At 43.5% G+C, this 20928-nt stretch overlaps 1 protein-coding gene across 4 annotated transcripts in view; it reads left to right on the forward strand.

Annotated features, from left to right (window-relative positions):
* LOC121306952 (CUGBP Elav-like family member 4) overlaps nucleotides 1-20928 on the forward strand; it is a 257276-nt gene that overhangs the window by 192290 nt on the left and 44058 nt on the right. For 3 of the 4 annotated variants that reach the window (XM_041239007.1, XM_041238979.1, XM_041238987.1), the window contains exons 4-5: nucleotides 18288-18416; nucleotides 20424-20503. In XM_041239007.1, the coding sequence (XP_041094941.1) occupies nucleotides 18288-18416; nucleotides 20424-20503 (209 nt within the window). The remainder of the gene's footprint in view (nucleotides 1-18287; nucleotides 18417-20423; nucleotides 20504-20928) is intronic. The other variant, XM_041238996.1, reaches the window with a different exon arrangement.

Here is a 20928-nt window from a genome sequence, read left to right on the forward strand (position 1 = left end):
TTCCTGTGCAAAGTGACAAAGTGTGCAAGGTAAAGAACACAACACTACTGCTGCAATGGGATGTTAATAAAGCCCTGCCAGATTGGCACGGCTGCAGTGAGAGGAGGCTGCTTAACTGTCAGGTGTAACTCAGTCTTGTGTCAATCTTAACAATGGTGGATCTTACTACCGCCAACCTAAAGTGTATAAAACTGCTTTTTTAAGGACCTAATTTCACTGTATTTATTGTATATATATATATATATATATATATATATATATATATATATATATATATATATATATATATATATATATATATATATATATATACATAATTCATAAATAAATTTAGTGTATCCGGCAGTTACCATCTATCCATCTATCTATCTATCTATCTATCTATCTATCTATCTATCTATCTATCTATCTATATATATATATCTATCTATCTACTGTCTATCTATCTATCTACTGTATATTTATCTCGACTTGTTTTGCCTGGCAGCGTGAGAGCAGTGTGGAGTGGTGGTGTGTGCTTGAACGCTGCTGGCAGGTTTGTCGGTCTTTTCCTCTTGTTTGTTTTTATATTGTTTTGCATTTCTTGTTTGAAGTGTACTGGTGAACAGTTCTATGTGCTGAGCTGACGCTCTGTCAGCGACAGCGGGCAGGATGGTCGGCACAGGAGGGAGGCCGCCGCCAAACTATTCTTTTGAAAGGTTAACCAGCCGGCATGGAGTTAAAGTTTCCGCCGAGGGGTTTATCCCTTTGGAGGAATGTGTGCTCGCTATTGGGGAGGTAGTCGGTTGTGACAACGTAAAATCGGCTTCTCGCATGAGCGGATCGATTGCGATTTTTTTAGGTACAGTGGAGCTAGTGTCTATGGTTGCAGAAAAGAGGATTGTTGTCAATAATACTTTTCTCTCCGTAATTCCTTTAGCTGTCCCGGCTAGGAAAATCACCCTCTCTAATGTTTCCCCGTTCATTCAGAAGGCAGTTGTTTATGATTCTAGAAAACATCGGTGAAGATCTTAACATCACGCTTAAGTTTAAGATGGATGGCAGTGATTATGTTATTTATGCAACCTCTGACAGAATGCAGTGTTTCAGGTGTGGGACTGAAGGTCACCTGGTGAAAAACTGTCCCTAGAAAGAGAGTAGGGAGCAGGATGGGAGTAAGGGAGACGAGACGACTGATAAGCAGAAGCCAGGACCGGCCGGTGCTGGGCTCGATGGCGGATCAGTACCTGCGGGCAGCTCGGAGGGCGAGCAGGCTAGTAACGGGGGGGCAGCTGAGCCCCAGGAGCCAGGCAGTGGCGCTGTGTTGGGTGCGGAAAGCCAAACCAAAGCACAAGATACAGCAAAAGACAATGAGAGCACAGAAAGTCACGGAACAGAGGGAGAGAGTGAGCAAATGGACACAGGAATGGTTGCTAGTGTGCGGGGTGATGTTCAGATACAGGTAGAAGGGGTAAAGTTCGTAGAGGATAGTGAGGCTTTTAGATTGCCGGGGAAAAAAAGGGTGAGTAAAACAGAGGGCAGTGCTGTCACAAAAAAAAACGCAGCGTTTCTTCTGACGGCAGCAGTGTTGGTATGGAGCCTGAGAGCTCTGCAGAGACGTGCAGCATGCAGGCTGTCAGCACAGTGACAGACAATCCCGCTGGAGACAGTGAGGATGAAGGCATTCTCACTGATTCCTCTCAAGCATCGCAATCGCTGGGCGCGTATAAACCCCGGGGAGGGTACAGTGCATAAAGGATTTCCTGGAGCAGACGAAAGGGCGAAGGGGAATTGATGTTGAGGATTTTTTTCCCGATATTGATTTGTTTCTGAGCTCAGTACGAGGTTTAAAACAAATCGTTTCTGCTCAAGAAACGTTTAGTACTCAGGAGCTAGTGCTCCTGAAATACATATCGAGCAAACTCCGTGGCAATGTTAAACACAGTCAGTCCTGATGCCCAGTACACTCCTAATACTCTTTCTCTTTACTGTCTGCTTGTTTTTCTTTTCTGAATATCAATGTGTTTCCTTTTCAAACTCTGCAATGGCTAGCTTTAATATCGGGTGCCTTAATATTAATGGCTGTAGAAATGCTTTTAAAAGAGCCACATTGTTTGAATTTATCTCGCAGAAAAATCTGCATGTTACGTTTTTGCAGGAGACTCACATAGATGGGGGAAATCAGGTTGATTGGGAAAAGGATTGGAAAGGGGATGTTTTTTTCAGTAATGGAACTAATGTGAGTGCTGGGGTTAGCATTTTGTTTTCTGAGGGGTTTAAACCAATCTATGTAATTGCCTGTGAAGTCATACAAGGACGGCTACTCAGAGTCCAAGCGGTGGTTGAAGGCAGAGTCTTTGTTTTTGTTAATGTTTATGCACCTACAGATGGTAGGGAGAGAGTAAGCTTCCTCCAGAGGCTTGAATGTATGTTGGTCAAATGTAAAACTGATGAGGTGTTAGTTTTAGGTGGGGATTTTAATTGTACATCTGATAGTAGATTAGACCGGAATCACATTGAGCCACATCCCCAGTCTGCCAGGGAACTGGTTAGGATTGAAAACTATATGGAACTAGTTGATGTGTGGAGAAACATTAATGCAAAGGATAGGCAATACACATGGGTTAAAACACATGGCACTGATGTTTCTATGGCTAGATTGGACCGGTTTTACACTGTTAAACATAATGTAAACATTTTTAAATCTTGTTTTATCAGCCCTACAAGCCTGTCAGATCACAGTTTAGTTTCTGTAAGTGTGTTGCTCCCCTCTCTGAGAATACAAAATGCATACTGGCATTTTAATACTGCTTTTATTAATGATGAGCATTTTAGGAAAGTTTTTAATTTTTTTTGGGAGAGATGGAGATGTTGCGGCAATGGTGGGATGTAGGGAAGGTGCAGACTCGATCTTTTTGTCAGCAGTATACTAGAAACGTCACAAAGAGCTTAAATAAAACCATGAGAGAGCTGGAGGAGGACATCCTACAGCTCGAGAGAGCTCTGGAGTCCAGCCCAAATGAAAGGCTGATTGAGGGCCTGAAATGTAAAAAAGGGGGTTAGCAGATCTGCTGGACTTAAAGGTGCAGGGGGCTCTGGTGAGATTGCTGTATTTGTTAACAACCAAACTGATGTTGACAGTGTAGGCACCTGTCAAAGACTGTTTGAGAAGCTGTCATCTGCTAAAGTATACTGGGATAAGAGTAGTGCAGTGCTTCTGGGTGACTGGAAGGGTTATTGTCCTCCAGTTTTACCTGCTGGATTGCAGTGGAGCAGGGGTGGGCTCCTTTATCTGGGTGTCCATCTCGGGGATGACAGCACAGTGCAGAGGAATTGGGAGGGAATGGTGGAGAAGGTGAAAGGCAGGTTACAGCGGTGGAAAGGGCTGCTTCCCCAGATCTCCTATAGAGGTAGGGTACTTATTAATAACTTGGTGGCCTCTAGCTTGTGGCACAGGTTCATCTGCTTGGAGCCCCCACAGTCTTTAGTAAAACTGGTTCAGGCTGTGATACTGGAGTTTTTCTGGGATGGGGTGCATTGGATCAGACAGAGTGTGCTGTACCTGCCTCTGGCTGAGGGGGGGCAGGGACTCATAGACCTTTCTAGCAGGATGGAGGCTTTTAGGTTACAGGCCCTGCAGAGGCTGCTGTATTGCACTGAGGACCTCCCGTGGAGGCAGTTTGCCTGTGCCTTCCTGCAGCAGGTGGGGAGGCTGGGTCTGGATAGGGGTCTTTTTCTACTAGAAATGGGTAAACTGGAGATGGACCGACTGCCAGACTACTATAAGAGCCTGCTGAGGGCATGGCAGTGGGTGAGTATTGAGCAGAGGAGCACTGAAAATATTAGCCTTGATTGGCTCCTAGAAGAACCGTTAATATATAATACATTCTTGAAGTGTGATATTGTTCAGTCTGCTACTTTTATACATATGTTAGTGAAGACAGGTGTTGTAAAGCTTAAAGCCCTTTTAGATTTCAACACCTACAGCTGGGTGACTCCTCAGTGGTTAGCGTCGGCTCTGGGGATGCGGTCTGTCCGCACTGCTGAGCGTTTCCTCACCCAGGTGCGTGATGCTCTCCATGGTGAGGGGCTGGAGCTCTTAAGCCAGCTGTTCAGGGATCAGAGAGTTCCGCACACGGATTATCCCTTTCCATCACTGTTGGTGTCCCCAGCAATCAGTCAAGCTTCTGATGAGCAGGGTTATTTACTGACTGTAGAGGGTCTGAGAGATCTCCCTCTGTGTACAGTAGAGGGGAAGCAGCTGTATAGGGTGTGTGTAAAGGGCCGTTACCAGCAGCAGCTCAGGGCAATACCGGACACACACTGGAGAGAGAGGCTGGGGGGGGGCGGAACAGATAGTGCCAGCTTGGAGAACCCTGTATAAGCCACCACTGCCAAAAAGATCGGGGGATCTGCAGTGGAGGATCTTACATGCCATCACTGCCGTTAACTCCTTTGTGAGCATCATAAACCCCGAGCTGAAAGATTCCTGTCCATTTTGCTCACAGAGGGAGACTGTTTACCATTGTTTTGTGTTCTGCTCCAGATTAAAACCTTTGTTTGCTGCTCTGATGGAATTGCTTGCTGGATTGGGTTTTGTGTTCTCTGAGGTGCTTTTTATTTTTGGTTTTAAGTATTGTAAAAAGAGAAAGTACTCAATCTAGCTGGTGAATTTTATTTGAATTTTGGACAGGCCAAATTAGCAATTTTAAAGAGCAGAAAAAACAAAATGAATGACATTTTAAATACTGATCCTTTTGTCATTTTTAGAATGCTTGTGTTAACACGGGTTAGACTGGATTTTAATTTCTATAAAGCAATGCATAATATAGCAGTGTTTGAGGAAGCCTGGTGTGTAGACAGTGTGGTGTGTGCTGTTAAGGATGGTGATCTGGAGGAGTATCTGTGATGTGAATTTTTATGTATCTATAATATTTTATGTATTGTTTTGTTCACCTTGGGTGGATCTGAATTGATTTCATGATAATATCTGTTTTATAAATATTGATTTTGTGTATTCTATTTAATTGTTAAATAAAGTTTTTTCAAAAAGTAAAAAAAAGTATCTATCTATCTATCTATCTATCTATCTATCTATCTATCTATCTATCTATCTATCTATCTATCTATCTATCTATCTATCTATCTACTGTCTATCTATCTATCTATCTATCTATCTATCTATCTATCTATCTATCTATCTATCTATCTATCTATCTATCTATCTATCTATCTATCTATCTATCTATCTATCTATCTATCTATCTATCTATCTACTGTCTATCTATATATCTGTGTACTGTCTATCTATCTATCTATGTGTCTATTTGTTTATCTATCTATCTATCTCTCTGTCCATCCTTCAGCATCTGATTAGTTGGTTTATTTTTTTGTTAAACATAGCAAACTTGCTGATATGCTTGCAGCAGTCATAGTGACATTCGGCAAAAATATATATATACTATTGACTTGCTTAAAGCAAAAATTGCTAAATCAGGTTTTGCCTCATCAAATATTGCAGTCCAGCTAATTGTGCTAATTTCAATATTTCCTAAAAGTATTGGACAAGTATGTGTCTTCCAAGGTCCTATTTAGATACTTTACATACAACTTGATAAAGAGCTAAGAATATTTGTGCTTCTCAGTATGAAAAGCTGGGAGAATTTCTCCACACGGTATCTACTCCGCGGAGGATGTATTCCCATGTGCTGTTGCTTTGGGAATACTTGTGTGTGTATTTCCATGCTTCTGTAAGACTTCAAACAGCGCCTTTCAACTGAACCAAGCTGAAAACACCACCCCTCCAATGCAGGATCAAGCAAAACTGAGAGGATCAAGCAGAAGCAGTGTACCTGGGATTAAAGCCAGCAACTTGCTTGAGACACCACCCTAATGAGCTGCTACAGGAGAACATCACATTCCTTTAGAGCTGTCATGCATGTTAACATATGCATTTTATCATGTACTCTAACAAAAAGGACCAAATGTGCAAAATTACATTTTGTAAAAATATTCTTGCGCTGTCACAAAAATAATCAAACCGTAGACAGCATTTCCACTTGCAGTCATCATCTAATGCCATCAAAACCTCTATACACTTGACAGGAACGCTTGGTACATTTTTAATGCGTTAATGTCAGTATCTAATAAACTAAATTAAATCCACTGGTAATGGTACACGAAACACAAAGCTGTGAGAGTGCTAAAGGGACAGTTCTTAACATGTGCAAAGGTCCCCCAAATCCTTTGAAAAGTCTTACTGAACATGCAGACTAATAGGTAAGATACAAGACTTATTGAGTGTCAAAACGTGTACATTTATTAAAATATGAACTGAATAAAGTGATGAGTGCTCAGTGCAAAATAAACTAAACTGTGAATTGTCGGGTTGCAGACGCGAGCCACTTCAACGCATACTCGAACTGGAATGTCCGCCAAAAAAAAATGTTACGGGGGGTTTGTTTAGTGGCAATGTTCACTTAATATCGTCAACCCGTTACCTGAACGTATGAAGAGCCCTCGTGGCTGTGCCATATATATATATATATATAATGATATATATATATATATATATATATATATATATATATATATATATATATATATATATATATATATATATATATATATATATATATATTAATTTATAAAAATCGAACATGTATATTTCTTACAAGAAAATCAGGTTTGTGAGGAGTATAACAACAGTTTTTTTTTTTTTTTTCCGCAGACAAAGTGTTAGTAATGTTGGTTGTACTATAATGGTTCCTTCTTTATACAAGCTCTGCACCTTTAAAGTTTTGGCTTTTGGGAGATGCCCCAGTGGGGGGAATGCAGCCCCCAGTCTCTCTTCTTTCTGACTGGACTGGACTGGGTTTGCCTCAATGTAACGAGTTGTTAGAGCCTGGCTGGCTGGCTGGCTGGCTGACTGGCCGGCAGGGGAATCCTGCTGATATTCTGTTGAATTCTGGAATTGCTTAAGGATTATTGTACTGTATATCTTATCTATTTAACAAGAGCACCTTGGCTAGTAGCTACAGGCGTTACCTGTGCTTGCAATTGCAATGTAATCACTGAAAGTTGTAAGGAACCATCTAAATATGGATAATATTTAACTATCCCATCTGTTTGTCATCCCTTGATAAGTGTTCTTAATCATCATTTATGGCTGTTTCTGCACTCATTCTGCATTTTTAAAAGTCACCAGCATATTTGGCCTGAGCGCAAGGTCTCTGAGCATGCCTGGGCAAAGTGAAATGTGTGTTTTTTGACCAATATAAAAATGACTACTAGGGTGTGCTGGTAAATTGTTCCCTCCTGAAGAGTTTATTGGAGATTTTCCATTGCAAATTCTGCAGGTTTTGCGGCAGTTTTGTAAAAGACTGGAGAAAAAAGCTTTGAAAATGTTCCCATAGGTATATAACCAAGCACTGTGGGAGCCATTTTACCCCGGTTGAAGTGACAATTCCATCTGTGGCATTGGACATAAAATGTGCATCTCAATGGAACTGATTAAATAAATAATACAGGCTTATACTGGAGACCTGCCAAAGAAGGTGCAGACTGCAGCAAAGAAAAACATGCAATGATCATCCATTACAAATAAAATAAAATAATAATTTTTCAACTGTCTGCTGCTGCAGAATCTACCATAAGTACAGCTTATACAACAAATTTAATGAAAGCTTCAGATCTAAAAGTTTGAGATAATGTCAGAAGAGAAACTGGAACTTTACCAATTAATGTTCTATAAGTAAACCTATACCATGGTTCTATTTTTGAATATGCTTTACCTTGCCTCTCTGGGCTTTGCAATGCTTACCTATTCACTACCATGCTATCCCTACTTTTCTTTACACTTTGCTATGATTTTACTGTGGGAAACTTTTACAAGGGTTCAGCCTACTGTAATAAACTGTAAACCACCTCAACAGGAATGCCCCCTCCCCCCGTAGACTGGCACAGCTGAGCGTCAGGTCTTACACACGCAGCGTGCCACAGAGTGACGTTTACACAGCAGGGGGGAAGCCGAGCCAGTGCCACCCACTGCACACAATGAACACAGCGTGTCTACAAAACAAATCTGCGTTCATAAAGTCATGGGCCAAAACAAACTGCGCTGCCAGCCTCTGTCTGCTCTGGTAATTAAACACTGTCTCTTCCCTCACAGCCAGCCCAGGCAGCTTCTCAATTCTGAAATGAACCCAATGAAAAACCCAGCCTCCTCGCCACACAGTGGGGAACTTCAGTAAACAAAGTTTGGGTTTGTTACAGTGAACCCTAAACAACACGTTAAGCACAGCACAGAAGGTCCTGGGTTATGCCAGGGATTTTAAAGTCCTTCAAAGCCCCCGAACTGTGAAGTAACTGGAGCCCAAGAGATCCTGAGCAACCTCTAATCACGCAAATGCTTTTTTGCTTTACAAAAAGGAAAAGAAATAAGAGAGAATACAGAAAACCCAGGCTCTGTCGCATCAATTATTTACAAAGTATGAGGGATAAAAAAAGAGAAATCAATTTAGGACAAGGTTCTAGTTACAGAGCACAGAGCCCAGGACTTGAAAGGAAAGCAGTTGGCTTGTGTCCTCTGTAATGTGGCTTGACGTCTGTTTCGAAGGGGAGACGTTCTGTTTGATCACTCCACTGTGGGCCTGGGGAGTGTAAAGGGTACACTGGGGTCTGAGCGAACCTGGGACCTGGGAGCCTACCCCTGTAACCTTTCCTTCTGCTTCAGCAGACAGATAACGTGAAGCAAAGAAAGAGGGGCTGGAGAGCAAGAAGGGAAGGGAAGTATATTTATTTTTCACAAAAGGGGGGGATACATGCCCATTTTTATACATCTCTTTCCGCTCTGGATCTTGTAGTTAGTCTTTAGCTCATTTGCACTACATTGTTTCATGAAGTGTCTATTCTGTTTCCTACTAGTGCCAGATAAAATGGCTGCACCCTGCAGAAAATCTGAAAAGTTTGTGTTGTTTATTTGTGGAGCGTTTCTCGAACTCAGCTTTGTTACGAATGAATTGCGCTAGGAAATCAGTAAAACAATGACATCACAGTGGGTGAAGTAGATCCTGGCAAAGAGAGAGAACAGAGACAGACAGGGAGGAGGGGGGCAAACCTGTCTCTCTGCAATGGGAGAAATAGCAAAGACACTTGACAGCTACAGAACCTAGCAGACAAACCTCAACCATCAGTAAACTCTGAAAATCCACCGCTCTTTAGAATCAACCAATCACAGTTCAAATTCCAGCACATCTTAACCTGTGTATAGATGTCATCCTGTGCATTGAACTATGGTCTATGGTCAGCCTCTGCTCTTATCTGCAAGCTAATATATGGGCAGGGGTACCTGGAAAGGCCAAAGGATGTAGTGTAAATTATGTATAATGTAGTCGTTGGCTAGTGTATGTTTTAATAAATAATGTGTTGCATGAGTTTCCTGACTGAATTTGTGATTGGATGCATTTGAAGTTACAGATAAACATCCTTCCAAGAGCTGTAATTGAATCAAATGCAAACTTGATAGAACAGCATTGACTGAAACCTTTGGAGCACCACCTATGGGCCAGAGTGGAAGCTGTGATAATGTGGAGCTCATCATTTGCCAAACTGCAGTGCTCTGTGACTCATGTCTTTCTATTTATAGCGTGTCCCTGTCTCTCTCACACCACACCTCCAGTTTCTCAGTTTAGCGCTGTAAAAATCTGCATTCAAATATGAGTTAATGTGTCATCTGTGGGATTTCATTTAGTAAGAGTGGAGCACGAAGCAAAGTTGAAAGCAAACTATTTCTGCTATAAAAAGAGACACCATGTGCATGACATTATAACTGTTTATAAATTATTCAAAATTACTAAAACTGATGTTGTATGTGGGAAAAACTGTAAAGCATAAAAAGATGTTTTTTGGGTTTTTTTTTTTACTTTGGAATTGAGTGAATGTTCTGTGCAGGAATGACATCTGTAAACAAGATAAGATGCAGTGGAATGTTGGCAAACACTTAATGGTGATTGGTTGATTTCTCATAAGTGATTTGTAATAGAAGGGATATAAAAAAAAAACCTTGATTATCAAGAAGAAAATAAAATCATATTAAAAATCATCATAAAAAATAAAATAGCTGCATTCCCCATCCCTTCCCCCAAGAAACAACATGCTCCTGTACAAATGTTCCACTGTCAGAATGCATTGCTCTGCACCCTACCCGGCAGTATATTGCAGCTGATTACTGTTAATACCATTTTGTAAAAAAAAGAAAAGAAAAGGAAAGCTATCGTTGTTGAATGTGCAAAGAGAGAGAGGGAGAGGGATGAAAGGTGACACTAACAATCCTTTATCAAATCTGCCCTCACAGAGAAATTACATTTTACAGCTTGGTGACAGTGAAATTGCTCACTAAAACGGGTCTCTATCGACTCCTGTTAAGATGGATGCAGTTTGCATGGAATGAGAGAAGATTTTACCATCTGAAATAAAACGAATCGGTGGAGGGGTCATGAGCTCACTACAGAGCTGCTGAAAAAATAAATTGCAAAGATATTTTTTTTTTTAAAACTGTCAAAAGACCAGTTTATATGCAAACTTATCACAACAATTTAAATAGGCAGTGTGGTCTAGTTGTTAGAGCTGAGGACTGGGAGCCAGGAGGCAGTGTGGTCTAATGGTTAGAGCTGAGGACTAGGAAGGAGTGTGGTCTAGTGGTTATAGCTTAAGACTAGGAAGGAGTGTGGTCTAGTGGTTATAGCTGAAGACTAGGAAGGAGTGTGGTCTAGTGGTTATAGCTGAAGACTGGGAAGGAGTGTGGTCTAGTGGTTATAGCTGAAGACTAGGAAGGAGTGTGGTCTAGTGGTTATAGCTGAAGACTAGGAAGGAGTGTGGTCTAGTGGTTATAGCTGAAGACTAGGAAGGAGTGTGGTCTAGTGGTTATAGCTGAAGACTAGGAAGGAGTGTGGTCTAGTGGTTATAGCTTAAGACTAGGAAGGAGTGTGGTCTAGTGGTTATAGCTGAAGACTGGGAAGGAGTGTGGTCTAGTGGTTATAGCTGAAGACTGGGAAGGAGTGTGGTCTAGTGGTTATAGCTGAAGACTAGGAAGGAGTGTGGTCTAGTGGTTATAGCTGAAGACTAGGAAGGAGTGTGGTCTAGTGGTTATAGCTGAAGACTGGGAAGGAGTGTGGTCTAGTGGTTATAGCTGAAGACTAGGAAGGAGTGTGGTCTAGTGGTTATAGCTGAAGACTAGGAAGGAGTGTGGTCTAGTGGTTAGCTAAGACTAGGAAGGAGTGTGGTCTAGTGGTTAGAGCTTAAGACTAGGAAGGAGTGTGGTCTAGTGGTTATAGCTGAAGACTAGGAAGGAGTGTGGTCTAGTGGTTATAGCTGAAGACTAGGAAGGAGTGTGGTCTAGTGGTTATAGCTGAAGACTGGGAAGGAGTGTGGTCTAGTGGTTATAGCTGAAGACTGGGAAGGAGTGTGGTCTAGTGGTTAGAGCTGAAGACTGGGAAGGAGTGTGGTCTAGTGGTTATAGCTGAAGACTGGGAAGGAGTGTGGTCTAGTGGTTATAGCTGAAGACTGGGAAGCAGTGTGGTCTAATGGTTAGAGCTGAGGACTGGGAGGCAGTGTGGTCTAGTGGTTAGCTGAAGACTAGTGTGGTATAAGCTGAGGGACTGGGAGGCAGTGTGGTCTAGTGGTTATAGCTGAAGACTGGGAAGGAGTGTGGTCTAATGCTTAGTGTTGAGGGACTGGGAGGCAGTGTGATCTAGTGGTTAGAGCTGAGGACTGGGAAGGAATGTGGTCTAGTAGTTAGAGCTGGGAGACTGGGAGCCAGGAGTTGGGCATACAGTATGGATACCTTGTGCATCAGCTAAAAATCGTATTTTGACACTGTAATTTATTAATATTAATATTTGTTTGCAGTAAAATAAATATATGTAGTGGTGCTGTGGAAAAAAACATCAGGAAAAAGTGAAACATTGCTTATGCACTTTTAATGTATTCAGACAAAAGAAAGGAATGAAAAATAGGGCAGTCAACCAATCAGAGTTATGAGGAATGCAGTCAAATGTCAAGTGTATCAGAGTAAGAGAGAGAGAGGTGGAGAAAGAGTTACCAGAGCCTGCGTTTGAATTACACAAAAATATGATTGAGAAGCTCGTTGTGTGGAATAAAAAACTGGTTTAGTTTTGCAACAGAATGGGCTGCTCTCACAAAATTAGATTTTATTATTGAACAGACTTTCTCATTTTATTATTGAACAGACTCTCATTTTACTTTTAAAATAAAATCCCTATTTTGAGGCAATAAAACTTTTCTTGTTCATAAAACTATTCTATTTTGTTTATTACATAAAAGCTCGAGAGTCTCATAAATGTGATTTGCACAACAAATTTAACAGAAAATAATAAGCATGTATATGATTTGTAGCTGAGAATCATGTCTGATTGTATCACTGTTTCATTTTGACATCAACATCACTGGCAGAAACAAAGGAAACTAATTATCTTTCTTCTTGCTACCAGTCATAACACTTCAACAGCACAGGCCTGAGATACACTGACACCTACCAATACATTAGAAATAGCACATCAATTAGGGCAGTAATCAATATTGTCAAATGGCATTTAAGAGCTCTGGTAATTTAAAACATATTACAGTGTAAACTGGCCGTGTTAAAGCATCGGCTCCACTAACACCAGCCTTTAACTGGGCTGGTCCTCGTGAAAGGGATGTTAAGTTGCACCCTTGAACCTCGAGAGGCTGGCAGAGGCATCAGGGAGAGCATTAGGAGGAATGCCAGGACAGCTGGCAATGGCAGGGAAAGGTGCCAGAGCACTCTCACGTGGTTGCACTTACTTGACAAACAAAATCTAGGGGGCTTGGTGGTCCAGTGGTTAAAGAAAGGGGATTGTTACCAGGAGGTTCCTTGTTCAATCCCAGCTCAGCCACTGACTCGCTGTGTGTGACCCTGAGGAAGCCACATAACCTCCTTGTGCTCTGTCCTTCAGATGAGACGTAAAAACCGAGGTCCTATTGTAAGTGACTGTGCAGCGTAGTTCATCGCCTGGTCTCTGTAAGTCGCTTTGGATAAAAGCATCTGCTAAATGACTGATTAATAATAATAATAATAATAGAGACACAAATAGAGGATGTAAAGTAAGATTAGAAGGTGTGTTTGCAAATGTAAGTGGATATCGGTGACTTTACAAGGGGCCTGGTAGCGAGTACCCATGCAACCGGCTCTCCCCGCAACATGGGCTGCAGGGAGCAAATGATCCCAGTTCCGATTTCACAAAACCACCAGTGGAATGGAAGCACAACCCTGGTAGCAAGCAGGTCATGAGCCTGCAGACAGCCGCTTTAACACATACGTCTGAAACCAGACGAATCACACATTGATAACCTGCTTCAGCAGCACATGGCAGGGCCAGGCCACGTGACGGCAAGGCTTTGAGATGCTGCTCAGACAGACAGAGAGGCTCCTCACTGTGGCGTCGCTGAGTGACCGGGCCACGAGCAGGAAATTAACAAGCAATTAACCTTTAAAGAGCATCCTGTTACCACCCACAATGTGCATGAGTTTGAAAGCGCATGAGGCTCGGATCTCATCCTCTGTTTCTCAGCACCCCAATCAGCTCTCAGAATGGAGACGAGTGAACGAGGCTGGGGCTGGTGTGACTGCACAGCTCAGAGGGTTCACACGCAATTCAGAAATCACCCCGCAGCAGTTGAGCCCCATTACTTATTTATTTTTTCTTTTTGTATATCCCTTATAAAGGGTTACCGTGGTATTTCTGCATGGTATTTTTGCAGTTTTATTATGCTTTACCCATGGTTATACTTTGCATTTACCATAGTTTACTCTGGTTTGCCATGTTTCTTAATATGCTTTATTATGCAATGACCTGAGCGTATTATTTGATATGACAATGAGTGGGCTCTTGTGACTTGCAACTGTAATGATGTGGAAAACAAGGAGCTATAACCATATCATGCCCAGCCTCTGCTTGTTACAAAGGTGTTCAGCTCATCAGCGCTCAAGACGTGTTACCTCACTGTATTCCTCACAGAAGTTCTTTTTTTTTTTACTGGACGTGTAAAAGTTGCTATCTGAAGCAAGCTTGTTAGCTTATTCGGTTACGTTCTCTAGTGTTTCAGAAACAAAGCATGGTATTTCTTCAAGTTGAGATGGGGCGTTTCAGCACTGTTCTCCAGCTGTGTGGGTGCCCCAGTGGAATGGTGTGTGTTGCGTTCATGATTAAACGATTCTCTTAGATTTTTCTCTTGTTGACATATTGGTGGCAATGTCAACAGCACTGTCAAAAATGACAAGGAGCACATTGACAGCATCGGTGCTGACACCAGACACCCTCCTGAAAAAAAAGAAATATTCGGAATGTTTCTGAAATACAAAGAGCAATTATTCAACACAGCCTAGCATTTCTCATTGAGACATGACTCGATTGATTTGTTAGGCTTCAGGGGAACAGAGTCGGGAATGGAAAGCAATTAAGAATATTGCTGCTGCTGCTGCCAGAGATTAGAATATTGCCATTCTGGTATCTGGGTTAGGTGTTTTCAGTCTGAATTCGGAACGCCAGAGCAGGCATTGTGTGTCTCATGAGCCTGGAAGGTAGAGCAGTAGCAGGTGTCTGGTTTCATCAAATTTTTCCTGCTTATCCTATGGCATTCAGTAAAACTTTAACTGTACATCTCTGAAATACCAGGACAGACCCATGCAAGACAAAAAAGACTATACATACAAGTTTAATAAAGTTTAAAGTAAGATCTATGCATGGAGAATGCAAGGATGGGGAAGGATTTCATGACACAAAAAATATGAGGGTTTTGCTTGGATGGTGCAAGGAATTTGTAATTGCTGCAAAAAAAGCGTATTATTTGATATGATTATATGAGTGGGCTCTTGTGACTGTGCAACTGTAATGAGGGGATGTGGAAAACAAGGAGCTATAACCATATCATGCCCAGCCTCTGCTTGTTACAAAGGTGTTCAGCTCATCAGCACTCAAGACGTGTTACCTCACTGTATTCCTCACAGAAGTTCTTTTTTTTTTTACTGGACGTGTAAAAGTTGCTATCTGAAGCAAGCTTGTTAGCTTATTCGGTTACGTTCTCTAGTGTTTCAGAAACAAAGCATGGTATTTCTTCAAGTTGAGATGGGGCGTTTCAGCACTGTTCTCCAGCTGTGTGGGTGCCCCAGTGGAATGGTGTGTGTTGCGTTCATGATTAAACGATTCTCTTAGATTTTTCTCTTGTTGACATATTGGTGGCAATGTCAACAGCACTGTCAAAAATGACAAGGAGCACATTGACAGCATCGGTGCTGACACCAGACACCCTCCTGAAAAAAAAGAAATATTCGGAATGTTTCTGAAATACAAAGAGCAATTATTCAACACAGCCTAGCATTTCTCATTGAGACATGACTCGATTGATTTGTTAGGCTTCAGGGGAACAGAGTCGGGAATGGAAAGCAATTAAGAATATTGCTGCTGCTGCTGCCAGAGATTAGAATATTGCCATTCTGGTATCTGGGTTAGGTGTTTTCAGTCTGAATTCGGAACGCCAGAGCAGGCATTGTGTGTCTCATGAGCCTGGAAGGTAGAGCAGTAGCAGGTGTCTGGTTTCATCAAATTTTTCCTGCTTATCCTATGGCATTCAGTAAAACTTTAACTGTACATCTCTGAAATACCAGGACAGACCCATGCAAGACAAAAAAGACTATACATACAAGTTTAATAAAGTTTAAAGTAAGATCTATGCATGGAGAATGCAAGGATGGGGAAGGATTTCATGACACAAAAAATATGAGGGTTTTGCTTGGATGGTGCAAGGAATTTGTAATTTTGACTGCAAGAATATTGCAAAAAAAGCATTTAGTGTTTACTTTATAGTGTTTCACTTGTATAAACACAAGTGTGATGATTGAAAGCCCATCTTCTGGATAACTTGTTCTAGGTCTTGGTGTGTTAAGTGAGAGAGAGAGAGAGAGAGAGAGAGAGAGAGAGAGAGAGAGAGAGAGAGAGAGAGAGAGAGAGAGAGAGAAGGGACGGGGACTGAAAATCATTTTACTCCACTGACTAGTAGCTTTTACACAAAATAAACCATTTATCAAATCTGGTAGCTATCGGAAATATAAGAGCCCATTTCATAAGAACAGAAAGGATAAAACCCTGGTTTAATAAATGCTTATCACAAGTAGGTCTCAAAGACTCTGACAATTCATTCACTAGAAATATTACATTCATTACCCATAATCTGGAGGATGAGAATGTGTGCTCGTTGCATTTCTCCACCCCAGCAGCAGGGGGGAGGGAGAGGGGGTACAAAGCTTTGTGTCAAGATGTAGGTAGTCCATGAGAGGGGGAGCTAGTGAGCGCTCTAATACTCTGGCACACTGCGGAATACATGTTGTTTTCTTTATTTTCATTCCCGCTAACTGTCATATTTTGATTGAGAAAGTATTCTGTATTTGTAGTTTTTTTGACAAAGTATTCTGTGTTTGTAGTTCTAATGAGAAAGTATTCTGTGTTTCTAGTTTTATTGAGAAAGTATTCTGTGTTTCTAGTTTTATTGAGAAAGTACTCTGTATTTGCTGACTTGCTTTGCATTGAAATTGTCTTGTGGATGTATTATCTTCAGCAGTGAAGAGTGCATCGCAGTACAAATATGACAAATATGGCTTAATTAGTTAAATCTGATCTCTCACGCAGGGGACAGCAGTGATCCAATTTTCTTGTGTTTCCATAGAGATGAATAATCTAGACATGCTCAATCCTAAAAGTAAGGGCTGTTTTGTTGTGATCCGTGTCTTCAAGGCCCATTTCCCACTGTCTCTCAGATTGCTGGAGCAGTTTTGCAGCAGTGTCAATAAATTGATAGAGACATTGTCTTCCTTTGAAGCCTTATTTAGACCTCCACTCTGTAGCAATACATTTAGAAAGTCAATCATCAGAAGATAGATGTCATGTCTCCTTTTCAGCAGAGATTTAATACTGTATCACACGGCTTAATACGACCCAGACAAAAGAGAAGTGTCCTGGAGTATATTAAAACAGCAGGGGGGGATTATTATATAACTAATAAATTGCTACCTGTAATTGTGCACTTACCATATGTGTTTATTTAGAAATCTTGTTTTAAAACCTGAAACAGTGGGAACGGGTTTAGCCAGGGAGCAATGTTGGGGAGAGAGCAAACACACCTTGTCTTGTCAGTAGCACTGTCCAAAATGTAGGACATTAAAAATAACCCAGCACAGTAATCAGTCAGTTTGCAGTTTCCCCCCATGCATTTACCATCGCTTACCATGGTTTGCAATTTATTCACAATATGCTTTACCATATCTCTGTGCTTTACCATGGTTACCTATGCTTTACTTATGCTTTCACTATGCTAAACACAGCAAACAAATCAACATTATTCTTCCCATAGTGATCCAGTAGGGTAGCACTAGTCTATTCTAATTAGATCGTGCAGATCCTACAAAGAGAGCATAGCATGGAATACATGTTAACGGCTGATGTGTTCAATGGATTTCTAGTGTTTTAAATTCACTTCAAAAGAGGAGTGCCAAGGTTTTGAAGGTACCTCTGGGCTCCCAGTGCAGCGCTGTGTTTCATGATCACCTCAGTGTTGTTGAGCCCTCAGACCCTCAGTGTCATGGTAATGACCTCCTGCTACCCTCAGTGTGGCAGTGACCCTGCTGTCTTGAGCATGGTAATGACCTGCTGCTACCCTCAGTGTGGCAGTGACCCTGCTGTCTTGAGCATGGTAATGACCTGCTGCTACCCTCAGTATGGCAGTGACCCTGCTGTCTTGAGCATGGTAATGACCTCCTGCTACCCTCAGTGTGGCAGTGACCCTGCTGTCTTGAGCATGGTAATGACCTGCTGCTACCCTCAGTGTGGCAGTGACCCTGGTGTCTTGAGCATGGTAATGACCTGCTGCTACCCTCAGTGTGGCAGTGACCCTGCTGTCTTGGGCATGGTAATGACCTGCTGCTACCCTCAGTGTGGCAGTGACCCTGCTGTCTTGAGCATGGTAATGACCTGCTGCTACCCTCAGTGTGGCAGTGACCCTGCTGTCTTGAGCATGGTAATGACCTGCTGCTACCCTCAGTGCTGTCTTGGCATGGTAATGAGTGACCCTGCTGTCTTGAGCATGGTAATGACCTGCTGCTACCCTCAGTGTGGCAGTGACCCTGCTGTCTTGGGCATGGTAATGACCTGCTGCTACCCTCAGTGTGGCAGTGACCCTGCTGTCTTGAGTATGGTAATGACCTGCTGCTTTTGTTTCAGAAGACAGAAAACTATTTGTGGGCATGCTCAATAAGCAGCAGTCAGAGGACGACGTGCGCCGGCTTTTTGAGTCTTTTGGAAACATTGAAGAGTGCACCATCCTGAGGGGCCCTGACGGCAACAGCAAAGGTGAGTCTTTTCTTGTGTTTTTACTCTGAAGTCAATCACAAACCTAGTTACAGATATTCGGGACGAGTCGCCACTAATGTCAGAACAATTTCTTGTTAATGACATTTAAAACATTTCTGAAACAAGTGGGGTAAAATAGGCAACAAGTTCCCCAGCCACAGCTCTTGTTCTGCAATTATTTATCTGTCCAAATACTCAGTGAAGAATTGTGTATACTGCACAGAAAATACATTTGAAACAGTGTCTCTCTGTTCTTTTATAGTATGTTCAGGGCTTTTGAGAGATGTAATGCTATTAGGGTTGGTGTAGGCTCCCCATGTTGAATCCTTTCTAGTGTTTCTGTGGCTCATGTTTTCAAAGCATTCACTCCAGTCTTCAATTTTCTGTTTTTGAGCAAAGGTCTCTTAACTCTCAGGTTGTTTTTTTTTTAAATGTATTTTGTTTATCAACATGGAATTTTTATCTTCAAAAAATGAACATAAAGGCACTGTCCTCATACAGTTAGAGGTGCAGGGAGGAGTTGGGGAGTGCAGGGGAGCACAGGGGGGTTGTAGGGGGAGTGCTGGGGAGCGCAGGGGAGTGCAGGGGAGCGCAGGAGGAGTGCAAGGGAGCGTAGTGGGGGTGCAGGGGATCGCATGGGAGCGCAGGGGGTGCAGCATAGTGCAGGGGAGTGCAGGGGAGCACAGGGGGAATGCAGGGGAGAGCAGGGGGAGTGCAGATGACCACAGGGGAGTGCAGGGGAGTGCAGGGGAGTGCATGGGAGCGCAGGGGAGTGCAGGGGAGCGCAGGGGAGTGCAGGGGAGCACAGGGGGAATGCAGGGGAGAGCAGGGGGAGTGCAGATGACCACAGGGGAGTGCAGGAGAGTGCAGGAGAGTGCCCAGGAGCGCAGGGAGAGTGCAGGGGAGCGCAGGGGGTGCAGGAGAGCTCAGGGGGAATGCAGGGGAGAGCAGGGGGAGTGCAGATGACCACAGGGGAGTGCAGGAGAGTGCCCGGGAGCGCAGGGAGAGTGCAGGGGAGCACAGGGGGTGCAGGGGAGCTCAAGGGGAATGCAGGGGAGTGCAGGGGAGTGCAGGGGAAGTGCAGAGGAGTGCAGGGGGAGAGTAGGGGGAGTGCAGATGAGCACAGGGGAGTGCAGGGGAGTGCAGGGGGAGGGGGTGCAGGGGAGCAGGGGGCACAGGGAAGTGCAGGGGAGCGCAGGGGGAGTGCAGGGGAGCGCAGGGGGAGTGCAGGGGAGCAGGGGAGCAGGGGGAGTGCAGGGGAGCGCAGGGGGAGTGCAGGGGGAGCGCAGGGGGAGTGCAGGGGAGCGCAGGGGGAGTGCAGGGGAGCGCAGGGGGAGAGCAGGGGGAGTGCAGATGAGCACAGGGGAGTGCACGGGAGCACAGGGGGAGTGCAGGGGAGCGCAGGGGGAGTGCAGGGGAGCGCAGGGGGAGTGCAGGGGAGCGCAGGGGGAGTGCAGGGGAGCGCAGGGGGAGAGCAGGGGGAGTGCAGATGAGCACAGGGAAGTGCACGGGAGCGCAGGGGGAGTGCAGGGGAGCGCAGGGGGGGAGCAGGGGAGCGCAGGGGGAATGCAGGGGAGCGCAGGGGGAGAGCAGGGGGAGTGTAGTTGAGCACAGGGGAGCGCAGTGGGGGTCTAGGCTGTGCCACGTTGCCAGTCTTCCCTGTAGATTCTACAGGGAGAATTGCATTGGATTGCATTAGCTGTGGGACTCCCATCAGAGACTGTCTCTTCTCACAGTGCCACAGAGACCCCTACCGACCAGTAACTCAGTGAGCTCGGACTCACACCTGCAGCTGGCCTTTGTCTTCCAGGGGCCAGGAGCTCATTGGCATCCACTCACCATTTCTCCTGAGCTGCTGTGGGGAATGGTTGAGGCGAGGAAACACAACTGGACAGTCTCAAATTAGAGAGGAAATTGGGGGTAAAAAAATTGGGAAAGGGGTTAAAATAATTGAAAAGATAGTAATAGCAATCCCTGTCCTGTCCCTCTGTTTGTCTCTCTCTTCAGGTTGTGCCTTTGTGAAGTACTCCTCCCACGCAGAGGCTCAGGCTGCTATCAGCGCCCTGCACGGCAGCCAGACCATGCCGGTGAGTACACCCTGTCTATCAGCAAGCTTTCAACCAGCCCCTGCTGAAACACGCTAGAGTCTTTCACTGCTGCTGGCTAATGACATACACTGCAATCAGGGTTACCTCTCAGTTAAGGTGTGGCTTTAAACTCCCTTACCCGTTATTGAATTTCACTGCTCCCCCCCACCCCCTTTATCAGAACTAATCCTTTTAAGAAGTTTCTTGAGAAAAGTCAATACTATAAAACTTCCTATTCATTCATGTTGATCCGCAGGTATTATAGCCCCTTTTCCAATCCAGAGAGAACCCCATTTGAGACAAAAATGACCTTATTTTCAAAGCGTTTACTTCATTCTGTAATTTACAACAATGTTACAACATGAAAAGCAAAACACCTTGAGAGTGTTGCAGGGAGCTTGAAATATATCACTTAGTTTTAGAAA

Source organism: Polyodon spathula, chromosome 2 (assembly GCF_017654505.1).
Source record: "Polyodon spathula isolate WHYD16114869_AA chromosome 2, ASM1765450v1, whole genome shotgun sequence".
NCBI classification, from domain to species: domain Eukaryota; kingdom Metazoa; phylum Chordata; class Actinopteri; order Acipenseriformes; family Polyodontidae; genus Polyodon; species Polyodon spathula.